The sequence below is a fragment of the Eretmochelys imbricata genome, chromosome 15 (assembly GCF_965152235.1).
Source record: "Eretmochelys imbricata isolate rEreImb1 chromosome 15, rEreImb1.hap1, whole genome shotgun sequence".
In the NCBI taxonomy this organism is placed as follows: Eukaryota; Metazoa; Chordata; order Testudines; family Cheloniidae; genus Eretmochelys; species Eretmochelys imbricata.
Window position 1 is genome coordinate 8,914,227 of NC_135586.1, and position 26,190 is coordinate 8,940,416.

General features: G+C 49.7%; 1 protein-coding gene across 1 annotated transcript in view; it reads right to left on the reverse strand.

Annotated features, from left to right (window-relative positions):
* KSR2 (kinase suppressor of ras 2) overlaps positions 1-26,190 on the reverse strand; it is a 271,742-nt gene that overhangs the window by 65,987 nt on the left and 179,565 nt on the right. Inside the window, exons 10-14 of the mRNA XM_077835018.1 lie at positions 25,649-25,817; positions 16,859-16,900; positions 15,019-15,085; positions 5,672-5,720; positions 2,797-3,164 (exon numbers count right to left, since the gene is read on the reverse strand). Coding sequence (XP_077691144.1) covers positions 2,797-3,164; positions 5,672-5,720; positions 15,019-15,085; positions 16,859-16,900; positions 25,649-25,817 — 695 coding nt within the window. The remainder of the gene's footprint in view (positions 1-2,796; positions 3,165-5,671; positions 5,721-15,018; positions 15,086-16,858; positions 16,901-25,648; positions 25,818-26,190) is intronic.

Here is a 26,190-nt window from a genome sequence, read left to right on the forward strand (position 1 = left end):
TTTTTAATACCATCTGCAGATTAACCCAACCCTGCTTTCATCGCTTGCCACTGGGGAAAGAGACACGTCCCCCAAACTAAATTAGAGATGTCAACAACTTCTGGGGCTTTTTCTGTTTCTGCAACCCTCTGTACCTTGAACGGCAGGACATGCTCCTTCGAGCTGCCCCTCTGCCTTCAAAGCGAGTGCTGCATTGCAGGTAAGTCCCCCCTGTGCAGAGTGCCAGCCGAAGGACTAGGCATTGCGTCAGTCCTCCATCAGCCCTATTTTGAGGGGGTCCACTGGGCCATAAGTGCTGCATGGCCTTGGGGCTGGCTTGCTGCACACATCCAGCATCACCCAGGGTTGCAAAGATCAGCAACCCACAGTGACAACTCCAGGTGGGAGACATCCAGGCCTGAGTCTCCTCCTTAGCATCCAGAACTGGAGGCCTCTCTAGGATCAAATTGAGATCTAGACTATCCCCCAAGGGCCAGTGTGGGACTGTTCCCTACGGTATGTTGTTTAACCTGTGGTGTCCCAAGCAATCGGGCTCTGAACACTTCCCTTGGGAGAGGAGTCCAAAGTCTCAGTTTGAAGAAACTATACCCAATATTCACTCAGTTTTCCCTCTCCGTCGTACCCTGCTCCAGTTGTTCCACCCCCGCTCTTCGGATTGCCCTGAAAAATTCTTCTCTTCCTCTCGAAATACTCAAGCCACTTGAAAGACCATGTTTTAGAAAGACAGAACGCTGAGGCAAACGACAACTTAACTAAACAGAGCAAGAGCAGCAATTGATAACAGTAGTGCTGGACATGTGGTATGGTGTCTGCCTCTCCTAGCATTACATTAGGTACAGCACACAAAATGAGCCAGCAAGAACCCCTTCTCCCCAGTGCCTGATTATTCAATTGAACTGGGATCAATCAATCTGGGAATGGGCCATTTCAAGGGAGATCGGGAAAGGGATGAGGAAATATTTCAAGGCTAATGGCTCTGTGAAGCTTTCCAATGTCAGCGCGTAATCTGGGGTTTTGAAATTCTGCCAAGAGAAGTCTGGAAATGTAGCCTCACCTTGCAGGAACTTTTCAATGATAATTTAGTCTGTGGAAAGATTTGATGCCGAAGCCCCGAGTGCTTCCTGCAAACAGAGCAGCCTTGTGGAGCTTGTCACATGAGGGAAGCCATCCAATAAGAAGATAAATTATTTAATCGTATTGCACAGCGAGATTTGGTGATCACTGAGTAAGGGTTAGGAGAGGAAAGTGGACAACTTGGACCAGGTTTTCAAAAGCAGAATCCCTTCTAGCAGGTGCCTCTAACAGGTGCATACATTCTTGTGCCCTCTTTTTTTATTTATTTGTTGTTTTTTTGCAGCTGTAGGCAGGGAGATCTGGGGGAATGAGCACAGGGTTAGGAGTCAGGAGGTCCTGAGTTCTAATCCGGACTCTGCTACTGACTTGTTGCGTGGCATTGTGCACATTACTTCACCTCCATGCCTCAGTTCTCCCATCTGCTACATGGGAACAATGTGTACAGACCTATTTCTTGGGGACATTGTGAGGATTCATTGGTTAATGTCTGTACGGTGCATTGAACATGTAAAGTGCTATATAAATGTATTATTATTGTATAGAGACTGGCTACCGCCTGCCTCTCTGCTAGGGTGAAGAAACTAATCCAGTCTGAGCATCAATAATTGTGTAACTACCCACCCATGTCATAACTTGACCATTGACCATGTAAATATTGGTTAAATATTATAGGGTGATTATTTTCCGTTTCTAAGTTGGACCCTTTCTGTGATGGCTCGCACAGCATTATAGGGGAACCCAGATACACAGTATTTGCTAGCTTTCATTGTAATTAGCTTGGGCCCTGCCATACCCTCCTGAGGCATGGCCCTCAGGAGATGGACCAGGAAATTCTGCCATGTTCACTATTAAAAGCTGTGGTGAAGGTCACCACACCCATGGGGGTGTGGGTGACCTTCAAACCCAGCAGAACCTTGAAATCAGATGCTTGAGAATATTTCACAACACCAGCAAAGCACCAAGTTATCTGTGGAACCGGAGGGCAGTCTGTTGTCCTTACACAGTGGCAAACCACCACATAGTCAGCTGGCTTACATAATTAGCCCTAATTCCAGCAGAGAGGCACCATTCATATGCTAGGTTTCAGAAACTGTCATCGCTTGGCTTCACACACAAGACAAGCGGATAGCACAGCAATTCCATCAATTGCATTTAGAGGTCTACGCTGCCACATTCACACCCAAAGCATGTGACGTCCCTCCTAGTTCAAGCCAACAGCACTTCTCGCTCATGACCAAATTCAGAAGCCTTTACAAGGTACTAATCAGCATAGTCTATACTGGGCAGTTCAGTTGTCCAAGGAGGTCCAAAGAGGAACCTACAGACAGCTGTAACATACCAGTGGCTGGCTCCTTGCTTTCAATTACATCAGCCAGAGTTTAGCCATCAACTCCAATGCAGGCAGGACTGATCCCTAGATCTTTGGTTCCTCAAGAAGAGAAGCACGTGTCCCAGAAGATGCTAGAGCCTCCAGATCCTCTAATCTCAGATATCACAGCCACATATACAGGTTCCAAAAGCCCAGGCCTCTCTCCGGTGTGCCAAAGCATTATCTCCTGCAGCTCAGCCAGGAAAAGGCCATGCCCTGTATTATAGGGCCAACATATCCCAGGCCCTCACTAGGACTGCGTGGGCTACTGCATAGCTTTGATGGCCTGCCCCGCATGTTCTTTAATGGATTAGTGACAGCTGCCCAGTTTGGTGGCAGAGCCCGCGGCTTACCTAGTGATGATGGCGAGGTGGGGAGGGCTCATGCAGGCCCCCATGAACAGCACCACGTTCTCGTGCCGCGTCTGCCTGTAGGCCATCACCTCCCGCTTGAAGGCCTTCAGCTGGTCCTCGTTGTCCCTCTCAATGTCGATGAGGCGTATGGCCACCTCGCCGTGCCAGCGACCATGGAACACCTGGCCGAAGCGGCCTTTGCCGATCAGCTCTCCGATCTCCAGCTGCTCGAAGGGGATGTCCCACTCCTGGAGGAAGATGCTGGTCTGGCTGGCCTTGCGTGGGAAGTGGCGAGCGGAGAGGAGGGAGAGGTTCATCTCCTCGAAGTCGTCCTCAGACTCTTCGGCCTCGTCATTCCCCTCCTCGTTCTGTGGGGAGACAAACAGGGTGGCTTACCTGAGTGGGGTCAGCCAGCATCATTCTCACAGCCTCTGTGCATGTAGGGAGCAGGAACATGTGTTTCCACTACTTGTCAACGAACACCCACTAAACCAGGTGGAGCAGCTCCCAGCGATGCAACCATCCTGGCCACAAGCTGCCTTCCAGGATTGCTTTTTGCCAGAACATGTGTTTCTAAGAACCCAGGCATGCTCAAAGCCACATCCTGGGTATGCCCTAATCCCCACCTCTCCCCTCCCCCGATTCTTCCTCCTCCTCTGGTTAGGTGGCAGATGGAGGATTTGGAAGACACCACAACGTCAAGGCAGTCTATTAACCAGATGGCAGGGGAACTCGGAGAGGAGGTGCCAGATCTCTGCCGAGAAGGGGATTAGCTAGTGTTGTACCAGCGCTTCTTGGAGGCTGCTTGAGAGTGAGGGGCTTGGGGATTAGCATTAATAGGGGACACAAGCAGAGCCCAGGAAAGCTGGATTGTATGAAAACCTGCCAGAGCTCCAGTCTCTAGCACTCCTTCCGACATGGAGAGAAAGCTACCAGGTTCACGTGGAGAGCACCAGAAAGCTCGCGAGCGACTGCCTGGACCTAGCCAGATTGTGCTTTGGGGCACTGGAAAGGGGAAATGAAACATTTGTTTGCAGTGAGTCTCCATGGAAACTTGCACAGTGGCAAACGCTCAAAGCAAGAGGTTGAAATGCAACAGCGTACTTTCTTGGATAGCTTTTTCAACACCAGCACTGGAGCCTGCAAAGCTCAGCCTCGCCTCGCTAAGATTCCCCACGATTACTGCAGAGTAATTGCAGATTGAAACTCTCTCAGAACTATCCTGAGTTTCTTTCTTTATAAGATGTCTTAGCAAGTTTTGTGTAAATTTGAGAGGCTAATCCCCTACACCCACACACGAAATACAGGTATTCCTATACAGACTATACTGAAATATAAATATATTATTGGCCAAACTTCTGCTCTTGTTAATACTGGTGCAAACTGCCTTCAACAGGGTAAACAAGAGCAGAATTTGGACCATATGAAAAAAAATCCCTCGGAAGAACAGTAAGTAGACGATCAGACAGACACACACTATTTCCCCATGTTTATTCCCCCCCCCCCCCCCCCGCTGTTCGTCAGACGTTCTTGTCAACTGCTGGAAATGGCCCACCTTGATTATCACTACAAAAGGGGCCCCCCCTGCCCTTCCTGCTGGTAATAGCTCACCTTACCTGATCACTCTCGTTACAGTATGTATGGTAACACCCATTGTTTCATGTTCTCTGTGTATATAAATCTCCCCACTGTATTTTCCGCTGAATGCATCCGATGAAGTGAGCTGTAGCTCATGAAAGCTTGTGCTCTAATAAATTTGTTAGTCTCTAAGGTGCCACAAGTCCTCCTTTTCTTTTTACTATCAGGAGAGACAGATACTTGAGATGATCAAATATGATTCATGGGTGAATTTTGCCATTGTTCATTGTTAATTAATTCAAATAATTTTTCACTGCATTCAGTACCCTCTGGCAGATACACACATTACTGTGATGGACAGATTGACTTGAAGGTAGCCATGAAGGGACTTTGCTACTGTAGTTGCTTTTAGGTGGAAGGCACTCAGGTATTGTAGTGATCTATAACAGACAGACAAATTCAAGAATTTACAAATACCAGGGAAAACTAGAGAGATTGAGGCCAGAATGTATCTATGTTATTTTACTAATTTCTGATGTTACTGTGACACATTTGAGGTCTGATCATCTGCTCTGTTGCACTCATGTAGCATCATAGAAGTGAATGGAGTTACATGGGCATAAATGCAACATGCATACATGCAACTGAGCCAAGAATGAGGCCCTTTTGCTTTCAGGATGGGACTTTTAGAAGTGCCTAAGTGACTTCAGAGCACACATAACATTGAAAGTCAGTGGAACCTGTGCTCCACAATCACTTCGAGCCTTAGGATGGTTTTTCAAACATGCCTGTTAGATCTATGCTCTGCATCTGGTCTGAGCAGAGACCCACCATTCTGGTATCTGTTATGAAAAGCTTAAAAGTCTGTGTTGACCCCCTTATACCCTGCCTCCCACTGAGCTACTGGGGATAGCAAGGAGGCAATTCTCCCTCCAACCTGGTTCTCTGTTTGTTCCCACTGCTGTAATTCCGCTAAAGCCAGCATAAGTGGGAGTAGAATCTGATCCATCCATTAATTCAATTGCAGGCCAGCTCACAGTGGAGATGCAAATTTTATGCCAGCTTCAGTGCAATGGACTCTGAGATGTATAGAATAGAATGGTCCATTAAGCACAATGCCGAGGCCAGCCAGCTCCATATAATTGTCTCTGAGAAGAGCTGTAGATCATAAAGGGGGCGAGATGCCAAAACATTAGGCCGCGGCAGGGTCTTGTTTTAACAGAGTTCAGGTCGTAAAGTTTTCCTTTCATTCTCCAAAGGAAATGAAAAGCCTGCGGTAGCATCGCATGTCTCTTACCTCAGACGTTGGCTCCACTTCAATTTGAAGCAATGGATTTCCTTCAAGGCTGTTAAAAACAAAACAAGTTAATATGACACCACGTGCAAGGAACGTTCCCTACGTTCTGTGCCCCGACACTGCACAGCAGCCCCAGGACATGGCCGTAAGCTCCAGCTTCCCTCCAGCTCAGCCTCTCGCAAGACAAAAGAAAACAGCGTGCAGGAATCTCGGGCTTTCTACATGCCTTGCTGACACGCTAATTTCAGAGACAGATCTGAACGGGCCCCTCCCCTACCCCTGTCCCAATTACCACCACCCCCCGCCCTCCAGTTAAAAAAGTTCCAACCCCAGTTCTGTGGCTTGAACCCATCACCAGTTAATATAACAAAGGGGTCTGAGAACCAAAGGATGCCCCTGTCCTAGGAAGGCAGGAAAGTGCATAGTTCTCTCTAGCACATGTATGGGAGATGAAGACTCAGGTGAGCCCATCTCTTTGGCATAAGAGAAAAGAGGAATTTTTTTTTGACTGTCATAATTTTAGAACTTCTGGGTCACCAAAAAGGGAGGATTGTAGAGACTTCCTATACAGCTTGGATACTAGCTCTCCATTGCACCTGGTAAGCAGGGCTTGGAAACAGAGATCACCTTTACAGTGCTGGACGTAATTATGATGTCACTATGGTGCCTCGGATAGGCTGCAAGTCTGACATCCTTAATGATGTTTGCTCCGTAGGGCCCTGATCTTGCAAAGGCCAGCCTATACTCACAGGAGTAGCCCCACAGAGCTACCGGAACCACTGAGGTGAGTAAAGGTCCTCACACACGTTACTGCTTGCAGGACTGGAGCACATAAGAGCCCCAGGTGCTGCCAACTAACTATTAAGCCATATTCTGTGGTCCTTGGTGAGGTTTTACTCTGTCCTTACACCAGGGAACTCCTATTGACTTGAGGGAGTTTGCCTGAAGAAGGACAGAACAAAACACTGATTAGGAGCCTTGGGGTCTTGCCCAGGAACAGTATTGTATGAGACTGGAAGCCCTTTGGGGCAGGGATGGTATTTTTGTTCTGTGTTTGGACAGCACCTAGTGCACTGGGATCGTGGTGCATGCCTAGGTTACTACCACAGTGTCAGTAGCAATAAATAAGGATTCACAGTAAGGAATTCACAAAGCAGTATTAGCAGTAACAGTGTGGATCGTTGGTAGTACTAAAGGATGACAGTACTGAAAGTAGATACAACGGAGATGGTTGGTGAGAGCAGGAAAGCAAGGGCTTGGTTAGCCTAGCCCAGGCCCCATGGGCATTCACATGCCATAGCCCTGCCTGTCCTCCTTAGTGTAACTGCTATTAGAGTATCAGAGACCATGAAAATATTTGTTTCTGCAAACCGCTGTTATGCACTGCTCGGTTTAAGCTGAATTATATGCAGCTGCTGATTCAATCTTACACTTGTATGTTACTGTCAGGCCTTGTCTACACTGGCAAGTTTCTGCGCCGTAAAGCAGCTTCCTGCGGTGTAACTCCCAAGGTGTGCACACTGCCAAGCCACTTAGCGCGCAGAAACGGAGCAGCTGCAGCGCTGTAAAAACACCACCCCGACGAGAGGCTTAGAGCTTTCTGCACCAGGGCTACAGCACCGCCATGCCAGTGTAGACACCCTGGTCGATTACAGTGCTGCAACTGGCCTCCGGGAGGTGTCCCACAATGCCTGTTCTCGCCTCTCTCGTCATCAGTTTGAACTCTACTGCCCTGCCCTCAGGTGACCAATCGTCATCCCCATCCCTTAAATTCCTTGGGAATTTTGAACGTTCCCTTCCTGTTTCCTCGATGATGCATGCAGTGGTCTCAGCGCATCTTTCCTGATGACCATGCCTGCTCCACGCACCAGGCGATCCCCTGCTTGGAGCAATGCCGAGCTGCTGGACCTCATCAGCATTTGTGGAGAGGAGGCTGTCCAGCCCCAGCTGCACTCCAGCTGTAGGAATGATGATACCTACGGACAGATTTCACGATGCAGGACAGAAAGGGGCCATGACAGGGACACACTGCAACGTAGGGTCAAAGTGAAGGAGCTGAAGAGTGCGGGAGGCAAACCGCCGCTCTGGTGCTGCGACCACAAGCTGCCGGTTCTATAGAGAGCTGCACGCAATACTCGGTGGTGACCCCTGCTCCACTGCGAATGTCCCCTGTGGATACTTCGGTGGCTCACGTGCCAGTCGAGAGTGGACCGAGCCAGGAGGAGAAACCTTGAACAAGGATGGGGAGGGGGACCCAGAGGCAGAGGATGACTCAGAGGTCAGAGATTCATGCAGCCAGGAGCTCTTCTCTACCCCAGAGGAGGCTAGCCAGTCACAGCCGTCAGAGCTTGGAGAAGCGCAAACAGGAGAGGAGGGCCCTGGTAAGTGGCTTCGACTTTGGGAATCGCTGAAGCGAGTTGTCAGGGGCAGGAGGGTTGCAGAAAGCAGGCTTGTGTCTGGATGATGGACGTACCACCACATGCCTAGTCTGAGCGGTGGAACAGGGTGTGGACTGACTCCCTCACTTCACGGGAATCTGCCTCAGAGATCTCCAGGAAACTCTCGCTGAGATACTGGGCAAGCCGCTGCCGCAGGTTCTTTAGCAGAGCTGCTTTGTTTCTTGCCCCATGAAGGGTAACTTTCCCTCACCACTCTGCCATCACTAGGAGGGGGGACCATTGCTGCACACAGGCAAGCCACATAAGGGCCAGGGCAGAAGCCGCAGTCCTGGAGAAGACCCTCCCTTGATTCCGTGCTCACCCTCAGCAACGAGATAGCTTCCATAATGAACACAGCCTGTGGAAAATGTGGGGACAGTAATGATTATAAAGCCCTGCACACACAGTACCGGCTCTCCAAGAGCCACGTGCCCAGTGAACAGTACGGTCCTGGAACACTGATTTCCCCTGCGGTTACTCACCATTTTGGGGGTCTTATGGCTCACGTGTGCTTGCCTGGGGTCAGCCAGTTAGTGACAGGTGTGTGAATAGTGGCTGTGTTTTAAATCAGTGGTCTGTGTGCTGCAAACAATACTGCTTCTGTAAAATGTTGCATTTTGGCTTCTCAGATATGACCTTGGGAGCCCAGCCTCCCTCTTTGTTATCACTGGGCAGAATTAGAAAGCGGCCACGAAGAACTAATGAGGACTTTCTGTGTGATGTCATGATGCACTTCGCGGCCAAAAAACAAGAATTGAAGGAGTGGCAGGACAGCGAGAAGAGGGACCGAAAGGAGAACGCAGCGTGCCAGAATGAAGCCACAGAGCGGCTCTTAAACGTTAAGGAGCGCCAAGGTGACATGCTCCAGGCGCTACAAGCACTGCAAACCGAGCAGCTCCGCGCCCGCCCTCCCCTGCAGCTGCTGTCGCAAAACTTTCCCATGTGCCCCCCAGACACCGCCAACACACTCCTATCAACCTCCTGGCTCCACTCTGTACCTGTTGCATTCTGCTCCTGCCCCATCGGAGTCCAGGCCTGCAGACTCCCAGGACCCGCTGCACTCAACACCCGTCCCCCTGCACTTTAGCAGTTTAGCCCTGCTGAAGTACGGTATCCACTGCTCTGTACTCCAAAGGACAAGGTTGGATAGGATACCTGGACATAAACAAATCTTTAACCATCCCGGACCCTCCCTTCCTCCATCCCCCTCAGTGCTGATGTGTATTTTTTGTTTGTCCTACTCCTCCGGTTGCTGTTTTTTAATAAAATAATTGTGTTGGTTTGAAAGCAATCTTTATTCCATTCATTGAAAGCAAGCAGAGCCCTGCAAAACAACAGGCAATATTCTTACACCTTCATAGTGCATCATCTGCACTAATCACAATCACCTCCTAGCATTACAAGCACTGCATTCCCGAGCACAGCAACAAATATTAGTGGCTTTCCGCTTCAAATTGCTGCCTCACGACATCCCTGATCCTTATGGCCCTATGCTGCACCCCTCTAATAGCCCTGGTCTCTGGCTGTTCAAATTCAGCTTCCAGGTGCTGAGCCTCAGCGGTTCAGCCCTGAGTGAAGCTTTCACACTTTCCTTCACAAATATTATGGAGCGTACGGCACATGGCTATAAGCATCAGAGTATTGTCATTGACCAGGTCCAGATTCCCATATAGGCAGCACCAGCGGGACTTTAAACAGCCAAAAGCACACTCAATAATCATTCTGCACTTGCCCTGCCTGTTGTTGAACCACCCCTTGCTGGTGTCAAGGTGCCCCGTGTATGGCTTCATTAAGGGGCAGGCAGGGTCTCCCAGGATCACAATGGGCATTTTGACTTCCCCTACAGTGATATTCTGGTCTGGGAAGAAAGTCCCTGCTGGCAGCTTCCTGAACAGACCAGCGTTCCAAAAGATGCACCTTTCCGGACAAGCCTGCGTTAAAGTCCGTGAAACGCCCATGGTGATCCACAAGTGCCTGGAGAACCATTGAGAAATATCCCTTCCAATTAATGTACTTAGTGGCTAGGTGGTCTGGTGCCAGAATTGGAATATGCATGCCATCATCACCTCTCTGCAGTTAGGGAAGCCCATTTGTGCAAAGCCATCCACAATGTCACACACATTGCCCAGAGTCATAGACTCATAGACTTTAAGGTCAGAAGGGACCATTATGATAGTCTAGTCTTACCTCCTGCACAACGCAGGCCAAAGAATCTCATCCACCCACTCCTGTAACGAGCCTCTGACCTATGTCTGAGCTACTGAAGTCCTCAAATCGTGGTTTAAAGACTTTGAGGTGCAGAGAATCCTCCAGCAAGTGACCCGGGCCCCACGCTGCAGAGGAAGGCAAAAAAGTCCCAGGGCCTCTGCCAATCTGCCCTGCAGGAAAGTTCCTTCCCGACCCCAAATATGGTGATCACTAAACCCTGAGCCCGTGGGCAAAACTCACCCGCCAGAGACCAAGGAAAGAATTCTCTGTAACAACTCAGGTCCCACCAGATCTGACATCCCACCACAGGCCTTCGAGCATATCTACCGCTAATAGTCAAAGATCAATTAATTGCCAAAATTAGGCTATCCCATCATATCATCACTTCCATAAACTTATCAAGCTTAGTCTTGAAGCCAGATATGTCTTTTGCCCCCACTGCTTCCCTTGGAAGCCTGTTCCAGAACTTCACTCCTCTGATGGTTAAAAACCTTAGTCTAATTTCAAGTCTAAACTTCCTGATGGCCAGTTTATAGCCATTTGTTCTTGTGTCCACATTGGTACTGAGCTTAAATAATTCTTCACCCTCCGTGGTATTTATCCCTCTGATATATTTATAGAGAGCAATCATATCTCCCCTCAGCCTTCTTTTGGTTAGGCTAAACAAGCCGAGCTCTTTGAGTCTCCTTTCATAAGTCAGGTTTTCCATTCCTTGGATCATCCTAGTAACCCTTCTCTGTACCTGTTCCAGTTTGAATTCATCTTTCTTAAACATGGGAGACCAGAACTGCGCACAATATTCCAGATGAGGTCTCACCAGTGCCTTGTATAAGAGTAGTAACACCTCCTTATTACTGGAAATATCTCGCCTGTTGCATCCAAAGACCGCATTAGCTTTTTTCACGGCCATATCACATTGGCAGCTCCTAGTCATCCTGTTATCAACCAATACTCTGAGGTCCTTCTCCTCCTCTGTTACTTCCAAGTGATGCATCCCCAGTTTATAACAAAAATTCTTATTAATCACGGTCTTTCAGAGTAGGATGAGATTAATGGCCTTGCACACTTCCGTCAACACGAGTCCAACAGTTGACTTTCCCCACTCCGAACTGGTTAGCGACCGATGGGTAGCAGTCTGGAGTAGCCAGCTTCCACAGTGCAATCGCCATGTGCTTTTCCAATGGCAGGTCAGCTCTCACTCTCATGTCCTTGTACCACAGGGCTGGTGCGAGCTCAACACACAGTCCCATGAATGTGGCTTTCCTCATTTGAAAGTTCTGCAGCCACTGCTCATCATCCCAGACGTGCATCACGATGTGATCCCACCGCTCAGTGCTGGTTTCCTGAGCCCAACAGCGGCGTTCCACTGTGGTCAGTGCCTCTGCGAATGCCACAAGCAATCTCGTGTCATACCTACTGCACGTGGGGAGATCAATGTAGCACTCCTCTTGCCTTTGTGGTTTAAGGAATAACTCCACTGCCACTCGTCATGTGTTAGTGAGAGCGGGCAGCATATTGGTCAACAGCACAGGATCCATGCCTGCAGACCAATGAGGACATTGTGAACATGCTATTGCCCAGGCAGATGGCCTCACTTGGACACAGAAGAAATTCTTTAGCCCCCCCAACAGAAAAGTGTGGGCAATCCTGATAGAAACTACATTTCTGTTTGGGCTGAGATCTTATCTGCTGAATTTCTGAGTTACATAATCCCCGAAAACTGGAGTTTATAAAAAGGAATGGCAACAGCTCCTGAAATTTAACAGCGCTGCTGGATGCTGCTAATGCAACCCTGATCAGACAAAGAGGCAGAGCGCGCAGTACACAAACCATTGAAAGATGGCACCAAATGTGGATGGAAGCACAGGGATTGCTGGGATGCGAAGCAATGCATCACGGGGCATTGGGATAGGACCCAGGATGCCCCATGACCCCCTTCACCTTCCCACAACTCTTAGCGGCAGAAGAGGAAAAGATGCTCTGGGGGATAGCTGCCCAGAGTGCACCACTCCGAATACTGCTGCAAGTGTGAACATGCTATTGCCCAGGCAGCTGACAGCGTGACCACACAACAGTGGTGTCCCTTCAGCGCTCTCTGATCGGCGCTGTAACTGCCAGGGCTGTAACTCTGCCAGCGTAGACATACTCTCAGTTAAATCCCCCAGGTCCCTCTATCACAGACTGCTGAATCAGTTTACTTCCAGTGAAGAGACTGCTTTGCGTCCTCTCTGCACACTCTAGTCTTTGGTCATTCCTTCTGGCTCCAACTTTAGGTATTTTACATTTCTGGAGTCTACTTCTCATTTATACCTAGACTATTTTGCCAGAGCAGAGTAAAGGGGTCTTAAGTGTCAACGAGAATCGGGTCTCAAGTGTTAAATGTGCTGGGGAAACCTTTCAGAGGAAAATTTTAAGACAAGAACTGACCACCCTGTCATGTGCCAATGTAAATTTAGAGTTACTCCACTGGAATCAATGGAGTTATAGTTGCACAGAACCAGTATAAATGAGAGGAGAGTCCTGAGAGTTTAACTGGCAGAAAACGGTAGCAAATACCAGCCTAACACACAACCATATTGTTCTATCTGTTACACCTGCTGTACAGCCAGGTAAGCCGGTTTCCGCACCTGGCTTTTAACAATACCAGTAATAATATACCACCTATTTCTAATAGTGCATCGATTCCAGCCGGCTTTCCACATCGATTCAGTGCTTCTCAACTACTCTGGCGGTAAATCCAGAGCAACATCCCTGATGCCAACGCACTTACTTCAGAGTTTCATTGGTGTAAGTGAGATCAGAATCTGGCCCAAAGCTTTATAATTTCTCCACACTCCTGAGCTTACTTTACTACAACATACCTCTGATGTGAATGTATTTATTTATGGACCAGAAGGCAGGAGTGACAGCTGTACAACCCATCTCACGAGGTCTAAATAGGCTTGAAGGAAGCAAGGGGAATTTGGGTGTAAGATCTCCATCTCTCTCCTGCATTGGCTTGAGTTGCAAAGTGGACTTTAACCTCTAGTTTGACTCAGACACAGGCTATCAAATAACCATCCTGGCATTATTTGCCAGGCCACCACCAGCTCTGCCTGGGTCATTCAGATGGCCTCACTTGGACACAGAAGAAATTCTTTAGCCCCCCCAACAGAAAAGTGTGGGCAATCCTGATAGAAACTACATTTCTGTTTGGGCTGAGATCTTATCTGCTGAATTTCTGAGTTACATAATCCCCGAAAACTGGAGTTTATAAAAAGGAATGGCAACAGCTCCTGAAATTTAACAGCGCTGCTGGATGCTGCTAATGCAACCCTGATCAGATTTGCCAGGAAGATCTTACGGAACACTGAGCTAAACAGGGAAAGCAGCCACAAGTAAAAGCAAAAACAAAGGCCCCTGGGGACAGCTTTTCCTAGCTGCCAATTATATACCAAGTTTCAGGAGCTGTTTAGACACCTAATGCAAACCTTAGGGATCTTAACAAATATTATTGGTGGAGCTGGGCGTGCTGCTTTTATTAAGGTTATCCAATGCTTCCTGTTTTCAATTGCATAGAATTTTTCCAAACTTTAACCATGTGGCTGAAGTGGATCACTTGATGACTACCCGTTCTGTTCATTCCCTCTGAAGCACCTGGCGTTAGTCACTGTCGGAAGACAGGATACTGGGCTAGATGGACCTTTGGTCTGACCCACTATGCCTTTCTTATGATGTTTTCCATGATAGGCGTCTGCTTCGGAGAGTTTGTTTGTTTAATTTCAGACAAAACGGTATAGCCGTTTCTGAGAACGAGGCTAGGGGAAAAAAGAATTGCACCCTTTTCTTTGAACAGCTCTCACGTCCCTGTGCTTTGAAATAGGAGTTTGAAATCTGGCAGGAGGCTGGCCTGGCCTTTGTGTCAAGAATGTGCCTTTTGCCATCTCTGCAAAAATAAACCCCGATTTGGCCAAATTATAAGCCCTTGGAAAACTGTTAGTTTGCACATGCTCAGGAGAGACTTCTTAGATTTTTAGCCCCTCAAATCTTTGAGGATCCCATCCTCACTGAGCATGCTCAAGTCTCTCACAGCTCCTAGTGCTGACCAGACTGCGCATCCCCACAGACCAACTGAACACGCTCCATCCCAGGGCTACAGGGGCGAAGCCCGACTTTCCCTGTAATTGCTGCTCCAGGCTGGGCACTGGAAAAGATTGCAGGCAACCCCCTGCCGGCCCCCAGGCAGTGTGGTGGAGGAAGCCGCCTGATTCGAATGCAGAGGGAACAAAAGCCAGACCATGGGAGGGACAGGAGTAAATTACAAGGTGAGACTGGACGGGCAAGGAGACTGGGAGCCAGGATGGAAGGGGAGGCTGGGACTGCGTACTCCATGTGCCTCTTTAGCTCAATCTTCACATTTTAGTGCTGTTAATCCACAGGCAACTGACAGAGCTCCTGTCCCCACTGTGATCATTCTGACCATTCCCCTGGAATACTGGTCCTAGTCGGACAGCAGGATCCATCGGCACAGGTCTGCCTATCAAAATAAACAGGTTTGCCGCTTCCATGAATGACCTTTGCACAAAGCAAGCAGGCAGCTGTCAGTCACAAAACCAGTGAAGGGGCTTGTGTCCCTAGCAGGTGTCCAAAAGCAAGGGTGCAAGGGAGTGAAGACCACGAAGTGAAGAGGAAGTAAAAAGACAAGGCAAGAGACCCACTTACATTGGATTAGAATTCACTGGGTGAAGGATAACTTGAGGTGCTCGGGTCGGTGTCTCAGGCACAACATCTGAAAACAAAGGAGAGCAGAGTGTGAAAACAGAGAGGGAGACATGCTGTAGGTAGAGCAGAGCTGCCCTGAGTTTAGTTTCCAAGTTAGGAAGTTTGTTGGCAGGGCGACAACCATTATTTCCTGGGGTTTCCCCAAGTCCCTGGCCCACAATCTCTTCTCACTCCCTGCATAAGGGAGAGGAGAATCAAGCCCAGTCTCTCTACTTCTCTCTTCTATCCCATCTCAGAGCTGCACCCAAACCAAGGCCAAGCTGACATCGGGGCGGGAGGGATAGCTCAGTGGTTTGAGCATTGGCCTGCTAAACCCAGGGTTGTGAGTTCAATCCTTGAGGGGGCCATTTGGGATCTGGGGCAAAGATTGGGGATGGGTCCTGCTTTGAGCAGGGGGTTGGACTAGATGACCTCCTGAGGTCCCTTCCCACCCTGATAGTCTATGATTCTATGACATCAGCACTGCCTCAGCAGTGACACCTCCAATCCGTCAACCAACCAACCAGCGGGAGGAAGAACTGCCTTTGAGAGGGGAAGGCCCAGTCAGCGACAGGAGACCAGGATTCAGGGAAGAGGGAGAAGGAGAAAAGGAAGTCCTGTTTCAAAGTGAGTCAGGTGAAGGCAGGGGAAGGGCCCTGGAGAGGGCAGGGAAAGCGGAGAAGGATGGCAGGGGAGGAGAAAGGGAAGAGAGGTTGTCGCGAAAGAGAAACTATGGGATGAAGTGGCGACATCCTGGCTCCCACTGAGCGAGGCCTATAGGCCCACTTTCCCACAGCACTGCACCTGCTGGACATCTGGGCAAAGCAGGGATAAAAAGCTACCACGTCAGGGTGCTCCACATCCCTCAGCACTTTGCACTTCCTTGCACAAGCACCCGGGACTCCACAAGGAACAAAGCAGTGGAGAATCAGGCCACTTCTGGGTTTGACAGAGGCAGTTGGTGTTAGACTGGTAGGGAGACCCCCCTGGAGGATGGACAAAAGACCTTGAGAGACTCTACTAGTTCCTCTGGACCTTATAATCGGTAAAGAAGGCCAATGAGGAGCTTCTCCGGCTGGCACTGGCTGCCTTGGTTTAATGTGAAGTTCACCCTTCACGGTCACACCCAGAGGAAGCAGATGCTTCCACAGCTACTTCTTGCCCTTGGCAAGCTTCTCCTTGCATCCTGCGGCTGACCCGCCCCTCCCTCCCACGCCATGGCTTACAGCCATGTGTGCTGAACGTCACATCGATGTTATTCTCTAGGCTCAATAGCTCAGCTGACAGTCACAAAAAACAAACCTGCCTAGGGATGGATTTACCCATCAAACAACTACCTGTTTCTTACCCTCACGGCTTCCCAAACCTCCTGCCACCTGCCCTCAATCAGGGCAGGGGAAAACCCTCCAAACAGGGCTTCCCGCCCGTTCCTTTTCCTCATCTAATACTACATTTCTCCTCCCCACAGAAAACCCTAGCCCTGAGGACTGCCTCAGAAGAGACCGGCCCACTTGAAAAACACTGCAAACTCTTGGGTGAATTTACTCGCTGTAGGGTGAAACTCACCCCTGTGCAGAAAGCCAGCACAAGGCACAGGTGCCATTCACCCCCACACCGCCATATTCTGAGAGACTTAAGCAGACCCTCTGCACAGGGTATGAATTTCACCCTCAGTAATTTAGTCAAATCATCCTCATATTATTCATTTCTAGAAGGAACACACCCAAAACCCCTCCCCACCCTTTAAGTCCCAGCTGATTACGTTACGGCAATTGATTATGATCACTTTGAAATGACTTACCTGGGAAAATGAACTGCTGTTTGTACTTGTAGTAGTGGGAAGCTTGCAATGGAGAAAGGAAGAAGTTAAAAAAGTGAGCAACGTCAGGGCAACACAGCACAATTGGAAGGGTGGCATCTGTAAACCTCTATGTCCTGTATCACAGAGCATCCAGCTTCTGCTGGACCGGGGAGGAAGAGACCAGAATTGGGCATCTGATCCCACTGTCCTACATGGCAGCGCAGGGCATGGACTTGCCGTCAGTTAAATCTCTCACAAACATGCCCCAGTTCCTTTGTGTCTGTTAGTTAGGGTAGGTCTACGCTTCAAACTGGAAATGTAAATTTCAGCTTGAGGAGACATAACCGCGCTAGCTCTAAATTGAGCTAAAGTGCTAAAAATAGAATGTAGGGAGTAGCTGCCCCAAATGCATACCTAGCATCTTAGACAGGTGTGAACTCGGGTGACTAGCCCCGCCAGTCACTCATGCTCCTGCGGCTATACTCTATTTTTAGCATGCTAACTCGATCAGAGCTAGCGTGGGTATGTCTCCTCGAGGTGGAATTCACATCTCCAACTAGAAGTGCAGACATGCCCTTAGACTGTAAGCTCCTCAGGGCAGGGACTGCGTATTTTGTACCTTGTGCCAAGTCTGTGGACGGCACGACAATAACAACAGCCACGACACAACTAGGTCACCAGGCCAGCATCTGGCTGCTTTACGTGACATAGATATGTTTAGGAGCCATGTTATCTAACAAAATTCAACTCCCTCATTCTACAGTCTTCAGCACTTAGCTTAGCAGTTATGCAGCACTTTGCTGCTGAGATTTCCAAAGCCACTTGAGGGATTTGGCCACCCAATTGAAAGCCAATGGGATTTGGGCACTTAAGTCCTTTGGTTTCCTTTGAAATTTCTAGACTACACATCTAAGGCACCAGGCACCCATTAAGCAATCGATTAACTAATGAACACTGCACAAGAGAGGTACAGCTGGTAACTCGAGGGCAGTTAACAATCAAGGATGGCTCTTAAAAGGTGTGGGGAACAGAACGACCTTTGATATTATTGCTTCTTACCAGCCCGTCCTCTCCCTTCCCGGTCAGTGCCATCGCAGCCCAGTAGCTGGGCCGATACATCTCACTGCCCAGGAAGCGAGTGGCTCTACTTCTAAAAATGTGTTCACCACAGTCATCCCCATAGCGCACCCCCTCCCCACGTACAGCTACACTGACACATTGATCAAAATCAGCCCAACCAGTCTCAACCCCATATACCCAACTCCCACACAAGCCCCTCAGGCGGCCACGTGAGAAAACAGACGAGCTTACGGTCTGTCTATGCTGAGTTGGGAGGTGGGATTACAGTGTGTGTAGACACATCCAAGCTGGCTTGGATCTAGCTAGCTCAGGTAACGTTAGCAGTAGTCACAGCAGCACGGGCAGACACACAAGCTGGCCTCCCCCTCTTCAGGACCCTGGGTATGTACTGGCTTCACCCCTATTGTTCTTCAAGCTACATCAAAGTCAGCTTGGGTATGTCTACACCTCTGACTGCAGTTTAGACATAGCCTAGAGGCCTCGGTCTCTACCAGGACCATGGGGGAGGTGAATTCTAGCCAAAGACCCTTCTCTGAAAATGCCTTGCCCTCATCCCTTAAGTGATCAGTCTCGGGATTGTTGTCAACAGCCTCCCAGGTGGTCTCAGCTGTCCCAGTGGCAGTCAGAGAAGGGGGCATCTCTCAGGTAGCAATACAACTGCATTCTAGATCAACAGGGAAGGACGTGGCAGCTAACCAGACAGCTTCTAGGGGGACACAGGTGAATTCAGTTCTAGGTCTTCCTGACAGTCTTCATAATCTAAATCTGAGATACTCAAGCACCCCCACCCCTTTCACTCTGTCCTTATGGACGGGTGTGATGGGCAAGCTGTCCTTGCTCTCCATCCCAAGGTACCCAACTGGATCAGGCCTGGGAAGGACCTTCTCAGTTCTGAGTCACCTCAGACTGTAGAAGCCGCTCTGCAAGCAGATGGCTGCCTGCAAGACCCACTACCAAGCCTTTCTATGCAGGTTATTTCACATCAGAAATTTTTTCCTGTCCCTGTCTCCCTCCAGCTCCTCCTTTCTGGGACTCTCTGCCTTCGCCCACTTTACTGGATTTGCCCAAAGCGGCAGACTGTCCAGCCCATTTGGAACCATTTTGTTTAAATATAGATGTTCAGTCTGCATACTATAGTAAATGGTATAGCATCCCAGCAGTACATGATGGCCACTATATAACAGAATATATGCACCGAAACTTTGCACATCAGCTCCAAGGCACACAAAACACAGAAAAAAGGTAACTGAACACACAGGCAAAGACCAGGGCAGCCCTCTTTCCTCCAGCACAGAGGGGCACTTTGACGATCAGAAGGAAGGCAGTTGGTTGGTGTTTTGTACGGTGAGAAAGGAAGCATTTGATACTTCACAAACTGAAGTCTTCTCCTCAGTTCTAGGAGAGGGAAAGAGTGGACAGGTGCAACTCCATGGGATTCCTACAGTCCACGGTGCACCTTCTTCCCCACTCATGCAGGAGTCAGTGCTCTCAGCCTTGGCTCCAGCTTCACGAAAAGCAGATACCTTCAATTCAGATCATGGGGGAGTGCTTCTCAACAAACAAAGGGCCTGATCCTACCCAAAAAGTGCAGATGGGACTGCTCCTTACACTGCTGGTTTGAGGGTAGAGATGATCACACCTCATGTGACAATGAACCAAGGATGCAGAACAGAGGGCCCCTTTCCTTGTGATTTTTACATCTCAGGTAGATGTTGAAAGCCAGAAGGCTGGAGCCATGTGCTCTTAAACAGCTGAGAAATGCAATTATGTACTAAAAATGCCTGGTCTCAGCCCTAGTCTACACTACAGAGTTAGGTTGACACAAGGCAGCTTACATCGACCTAACTCTGTAAGCGGCTACACTAAAATGTCGCTCTTGCCGACGTAACTCGCCCTCTGCGCCGACTTAATAACTCCACCTCTGCAAGAGGCACAGCGCTTAGGTCGATGTAGTTGGGTTGATCCAGTGTCAGCGTAGATACGACACTGCTTATATCGACCGTTGTTGCCTTTCAGAAGCTGTCCTACAATGCCCCACACGGACAGCTACATTGGTGCAAGTGCTCCTGGTGAGGACACTCACTGCCGACACAAGGAGCATAGTGTGGACATGGCAAAGTGATTTAATTACTGCGGTGGCTGTATGTCGATGTAACTTACGTCGACCTAATTTTGTAGTGTAGACTTGCCCTCAGTCACTGCACTTACATTAAAACACCACTCCAAAAGTAAGTTCCCCCCCCCCACTCCGCCCGCTCCCCAGAAGCTAGCCAGGGCCATGAAAACCCAGTCTAGGGTGCAATATCAGGATGGTGCAAGTGGCTGAACTGAGACATGGCTGACCTGGCAGGGAAAAATGGAGGCTTTTCAGAGGCAGAAACCAAACTGAGGTCCCCGGGCAATGGAAAATCTGGCTGTGGTTGTGGGAAAGGGACGGGTGTCACAGCAGCGCACACAACCACCCACCCGAAGCCCCCTGGCACTGTCCAGACACTAAGCTGGAGCAGAGCACCTGGGAGCTGCACTGATGGGGCACATCGAGGCTTCTTGGGAGCCTGGGCTGAAACTTAAAGCTGCTTCTGCATTGCAGAACTGCAGCAGAATCACCTGCCTTCTCCCGGGCACGAATCCCAGCCCCACACCAAGCTGTTTCCATAGGGTCTGTGGGGTGCAGCACAGTTGAATCAAGTCCATATGGCAGAAGAGTCACTTTTTCCACCACCAAAACACAGTTACCTCTGGAATCGCTGATGCAGCTTTACACAATAGCTACGGGGCGGCAGTGAAGAACATTGGATTCCATTAAAGCAATGGGGGATACTCAGGGAACCCAAATATAAATATACAGAGGAGTTTGGCCAAGACATCGGAACGGACCCCTGTGTTATTGTGAAGAGCACCGTGGACTCTTTAAAGACCGCAAGGGACAGCGACTTAAGCCACGGTGGAACTGCACCTAGCTCTGCTCCAGCTGAACCCATTTACCCTCAGCTGAATTTGACCCATGGGGCCAGATGCACAGTTGGTGTAAATCCGCAGCATTCAACTGAAGCCAATACAGCTATGCTGATTTACACCAGCTAAGGATCTGGCTCGGCATCGCCTGATTAACTCCTGAGACCACAGTTTACAGTGTGACAGGAACGACTCTCCCCTGAGCTGAGATCAAAGTGGACACCTCTTGGATTCCTGGGGAGAAATAGCTACATTTCAAACCTCCTAACCCTGTATAAAGCTTCTGAAGAAAGCTGAAATTCTTGAGACTAGCATCTTGACAGCAGTGGGACGCACTGCTCGGGTCTAGCCCTTCCACAGAGATGAAAAAGCATCCCAAGCACTGCTCGGTGTCGTTTCACTCAGCGCAGGGCTGCTAACGAAACGTGTTAAGAAAGCATCCCTCGCTCTGAGTTGCCACGCAGGTAACAGCTTCAGGAGTTTGATCTTTCCTGACTTGGTCTCTCTGCTCCTTGCCGGGGAAGCGAGGATGGACTGCCTTGGCGACTGGCAATCCAGAGTTTACTCCGTGTAAATGCCAATTTGTCTAATTAACTCATTGGAATGAACGCGCATGATTCCGTGGAGATGACTCACGTTATGGGCATCTGGGCCACCACTGCAAGCAGATGGCTCGAACGGCCACATGCCTCCAACAAGAAGCTGCTGGCACTGATTTTATATATATATTTCCACTTTAAACAAAATTCATCATCATTAAAAACAAATACAATTGAAAACACAGGTGTGGAAATCTCTCCCTCAGGCAGACAGTGTGGACGGGGCTCTCACATCTCCCAGGAGAAGGAGGGGACTATGCCAGTGCAAAATTATCCCGTCCCACACTTGTCAGAGAACGAGAAGAGCTTTGCCTCGATAATACTGCAGATCAAGGCTGCAGCAGAATCTGTTCTGGGCAGCGCTTTGAGGATCTTAGTCCCTTTGGGCTCCGGTGGGGAGAAGGAGCTGTCAGTGGAGAAGAGCAGAAGCTAAAAATGGGATCGTTAATGAAACCTCAACCTCCCGTGCTCCTCTTGGACACTGCGTCTGCTTAGACAGTCCCACTAGGAAGCCAGGTAGGGTCAGCAAGCTGACTCGGGAAGAAGGAGAGGAGACAATGAGATGAGTGAGTGGGGTACCCAGGCCACCAGGGCTCCTTCATTAGCCCGAGTTGTATCGCTTTGGAATATCCTATGCCCACTCCACAAAACCTCTCCTGAGAACCAGGCACATCCGAGTTGGGGCACAGGGCAAGTTGGTAAATTCCCACTAAATTCCTGATTCAAACTACAACACGTAGGTGCTTTTAAAACCTCTCAGTCACTACAGTTGCTAGCAGTTACCTGTGAAATTAATTACCGGATGTAATAATACCAAATAGCATGTATCTGCTGCTTTGCATCCACAGACCTCAAAATACTTCACAAAGGTGGAGTCAGTATCATTATTCCTATGTTACAGATGGGGGAACTAAGGCATGGAAGCCCAATGACTCACCCAAGTTGACACAGCAAGTCAGTGGCAGAGCTGGGAGTAGAACCCTGCCCAACATCCTAGCCACCGTGCCACGGCAAATGCACCCCAGCGACTGCAATGGCAGTTCTAAACGGCAGGGAACCGCTGGTGGTTTCTTAGTGGCCAGCACTGAGCCAGGAGGGACATTTCAAAGCTTGCCCCTGCCTGCCTCCTCCCATGCATTACGATTTAATTAAGGGCGGCGCAGGACTCAACATGATGCAAGAGTCTGCATTTATCCTACCCCCAAAAGGAGCCTTTGTCCAAAGCATAAAGCCACAGGCCAGGTCAGCCCAAACAGCTGCCTCTGCTCATGGGAGGCCAAGGAATGGCGCAGCCAGGACTGTGGCAAACCTGTACTGTGATGCACGGTGCCACTCCATGAAGAAACCTTGCACAGCCCCTGCCTGGTGCTGGATCCCACAGCGTGGACTTAAGTCATTAAGCAGCATCTAGAGATAGGACTTGTTGTGTATGTTCTGCCTATTATCATTCAGCCAAGATGTGAACCAGAGCCTCTGCACTGCTCTGGATTTCCTCAACCAGAAGTCGCTGTTTACGCGTCTTGTACCTGGCCTTGGCCAGTGGCTTTGGTTGGTTGCTTTCAGGAGGCTGTGTGGTCAAGATTGAGCTGGGGCTAGAGCGAAATCACAGCTCTGCCAGTGGTTTGTGATGTGACCCCAGCTGGTTGCTCAGCATCCCTGCCCGAGTTTCCCCATTTGTGCAACAGGGATAAGTGGGACGTACTGCATCTATCACACAGGAGAGTTAGGAGACTTCGTTCACTTACTCATTAAACGTCCCACATGTGCATTTTTTTTAAATGTTGAACAAACTTCCCAATGACTTGGGGTGAAAGAGGAGCTGCTAATGGGCCTGTATGTAGCTCAGAAGCATTGACTTACCTGTTTTAGATCAGGGAAATATCTTACAGAGAGTGCACTGTGCAGTTACTAGATAAAAAAAAAACAAACGCCACCCAATACCGCACATTGTCCTAAGCACTAGCTGTTCCTTCCCAAGCAACTCTCAACAAGACCTTCAATGCTTCAAGTGCTTCCTTGCAGCACTTCCCATAGCTTCATTGTTGCCCTCAATTGTCCATTCTGACTTTCTAATGGAACGACAATTTCATGTGAATTTCCGGCAAGGCTACAGATTGTCTGCAAAGGAGGCAGCTCGAAAGCTTAGGAATGGCAGACCTCAGCTGCTGCTGGCAAGCTCCCCCATTTGGCAAAGTCTGGTACCTCTCTGGTGAGCATTACTCATTCTCATCTCAATCCCCCTCACCCCATCTCTCAGCCTTTCCAGGCGATTCAAGGAGATGAGGGACAGGATCAAACGTAGCCAAGCAGAAAGGTGTAAGATCTGGTTTCTTTAGGACAACTGTACCCAATTGTTTCCCTCCTGGGACTCCATGTTACCTTGCTCCCATAAAGGTAATGAGGACAGGTATGACCCCTCATGGCCTGATGGTGACCCTCAAGCTGAGAACCCATGCCACAAAATAAAATCACCAGTGTGGCTCAGAAGCCATTGGCCACGATGCTGGACCACTGGTCTAATTCAAGCCCTGGCTGACAGTAGGTGAAAGTGGTGACCGGCGGGTGGCTGTTTAGAGGCCTTCAACAAGAAAATGGGTGTTGATCCTGGTTAATGGTTTTCTATGACACAGGAACTACCAGGAACAAACGGGCACTAATTGGCAGCATCACCAGAATGGGCGAATACTGCCAGGGCCATGAAGAGTGGACTGCCCGCCAAGAGAATGAATGGGCCGGGAGTGAATTCCTGCTCCTAGAGGGGGTGCTTCTCTCGAAGGTTGAAATGGGCCAGTCAGTGGGGATTCAGTGATTTGCCCTTTTCAGGAGGCAGCCAGCTTGTGCACCAGAACCCAGACCTTCATTTAGGACATACCTCACCCTTATGGCTGTGAAGTCGAGCTTCAGAACATGAATGGAATGGAACCAATACAGCCTAGAGCAATAGCTCAGAAAGGGGGAACTGTCCCTGTCCATTTTAACGCGCTACTAGCTCTGGACTCTAATGATGGCAACGGACGTGTCAACACTGCTCACGTGCAAAAGAAAGGGAAGGAGCCATCGTGTTATTAAAGATCAGCCGTGTCATCCCATTGGCATATCAAATGGGGGAAGCTGGTTTGGGGAGGATACTGCTAATCCCCACCCCCGTTCAACCCCCATCCTTCTATGGGGCAGAGGAGAGGCTGGTTGAGAAAGCCAGTATTCCCTCTGACCACGCTCTGCAAATCATGGCGTTCAGCTGAGGGTGTCACCCTTCCCTCGGGAGCCGTTCACCAGAGCGGAGTGCATGCAAAGCCACCGACTGCAGAGCCAGCGAATTTCAAAGAAACCCAGGAGCGGGCATTGCACTTGGACAAGATGAGTCAGGTTTTAAGGCCAGAAAGCACTGCTGAGATTATCTAGTCTGACCTCCTACGTTACACAGGCCAGAGGACCTCTCCCAGTCACTCCTGCATCAAAGCCCATGCCTTCCGACTGAGCTAGAGCATCTTTTCTAGAAAGACACCCAGACTGGATTTAAAAACTGGAAGCAATGGAGAAGCCCTCATGTCCCTTGATCGGTTGTTCCAGCAGTGAATTACTCTCACTGTAAATTCCCCCCACCCTCCCCTTATTTCTAGCCTGGATTTGTCTAGCTTCCACTTCCAGCCATTGGATCTAGTTATGTTTTTTGCTAGATTACAGAGCCCTCTGCTCTCGGACATCTCTTCCCCTTGTAGATGGGGATCAAGTCACCTCTTTAACCTTCTCTTGGACAAATAGATGGGCCTGTATTGTAATGTATGGGCCTTGTCAATCACTCCCTATCAGGCAAATTTTCCAGACCTTGAATCAGTCCTGAAGCTCTTTTCTGAACCCTTTACAAGTTTTTCAACATCCTGTTTGCACCCCAGAAGTGGACCCTGCATTCCACAACGGTAATAGGGCAAAAGCTTGGCTCCCTGCCCTGAGGATGTATTCAGGCAAGATCCCTGCCAAACCCTGGGAATGGACTCCGCCGTGGACGAGGGACTCAGCAAGTTCCGTGAGACTGATTGAGAACTGCCTTTGTTACAGAGCGATTTATTCCAAGCCCCTGACGGTGCCGCCCGGGGGTGAGGGTGGGGGTGGGGAGGGAGGGTGGAGGGGCAGGGGCAGCCTCCACGCAGCGAGGTACCTGGCAAGTTGAACTGCTTCTGCTGCCGCGTGCACTGCGGGGAGGGGTGGAGGGGAGATGGCGGCGTCGCGCTGGGCGGTAACGGTGGGGCCGGCGAGGAGGGGGTGGAGGATGTCGTTGAGGAGGGGTTGCTGCTGGAATCTGGCTGATAGGGCACCGGAATATGGTCCTGCAGGAACAAGGAGGGCAGGGGAAGAGGAAGAAGGAAAAACAAACACAGGCCTATGAGAGCGGTGCAGACAGACCGACTTCACCACGCGCCGTCACCAGAGCAGTTTCCAAGTCGCCGTTTGGTTGGGGCTTTCGGAGCAGGAGCAGCATGGGGCTCTGCAGCAAACACTGCCACCCAGTCTGTCCTGTACCGACTTTGCCGCTCCATCCGGCCCCAAGTCCCAGCGGACGCTCTGCTTTATAGAGCGAGGCACGAGCGCTGTGCTCACCCCAACAGCTGGGCGCTCCTCTTTGCAGCACAGCGGGGAGCCCCGACAAGGCCCTGTTTCACCACTTTTATCACTCTGTCCAGGCCAACGTTTCAGACGGAG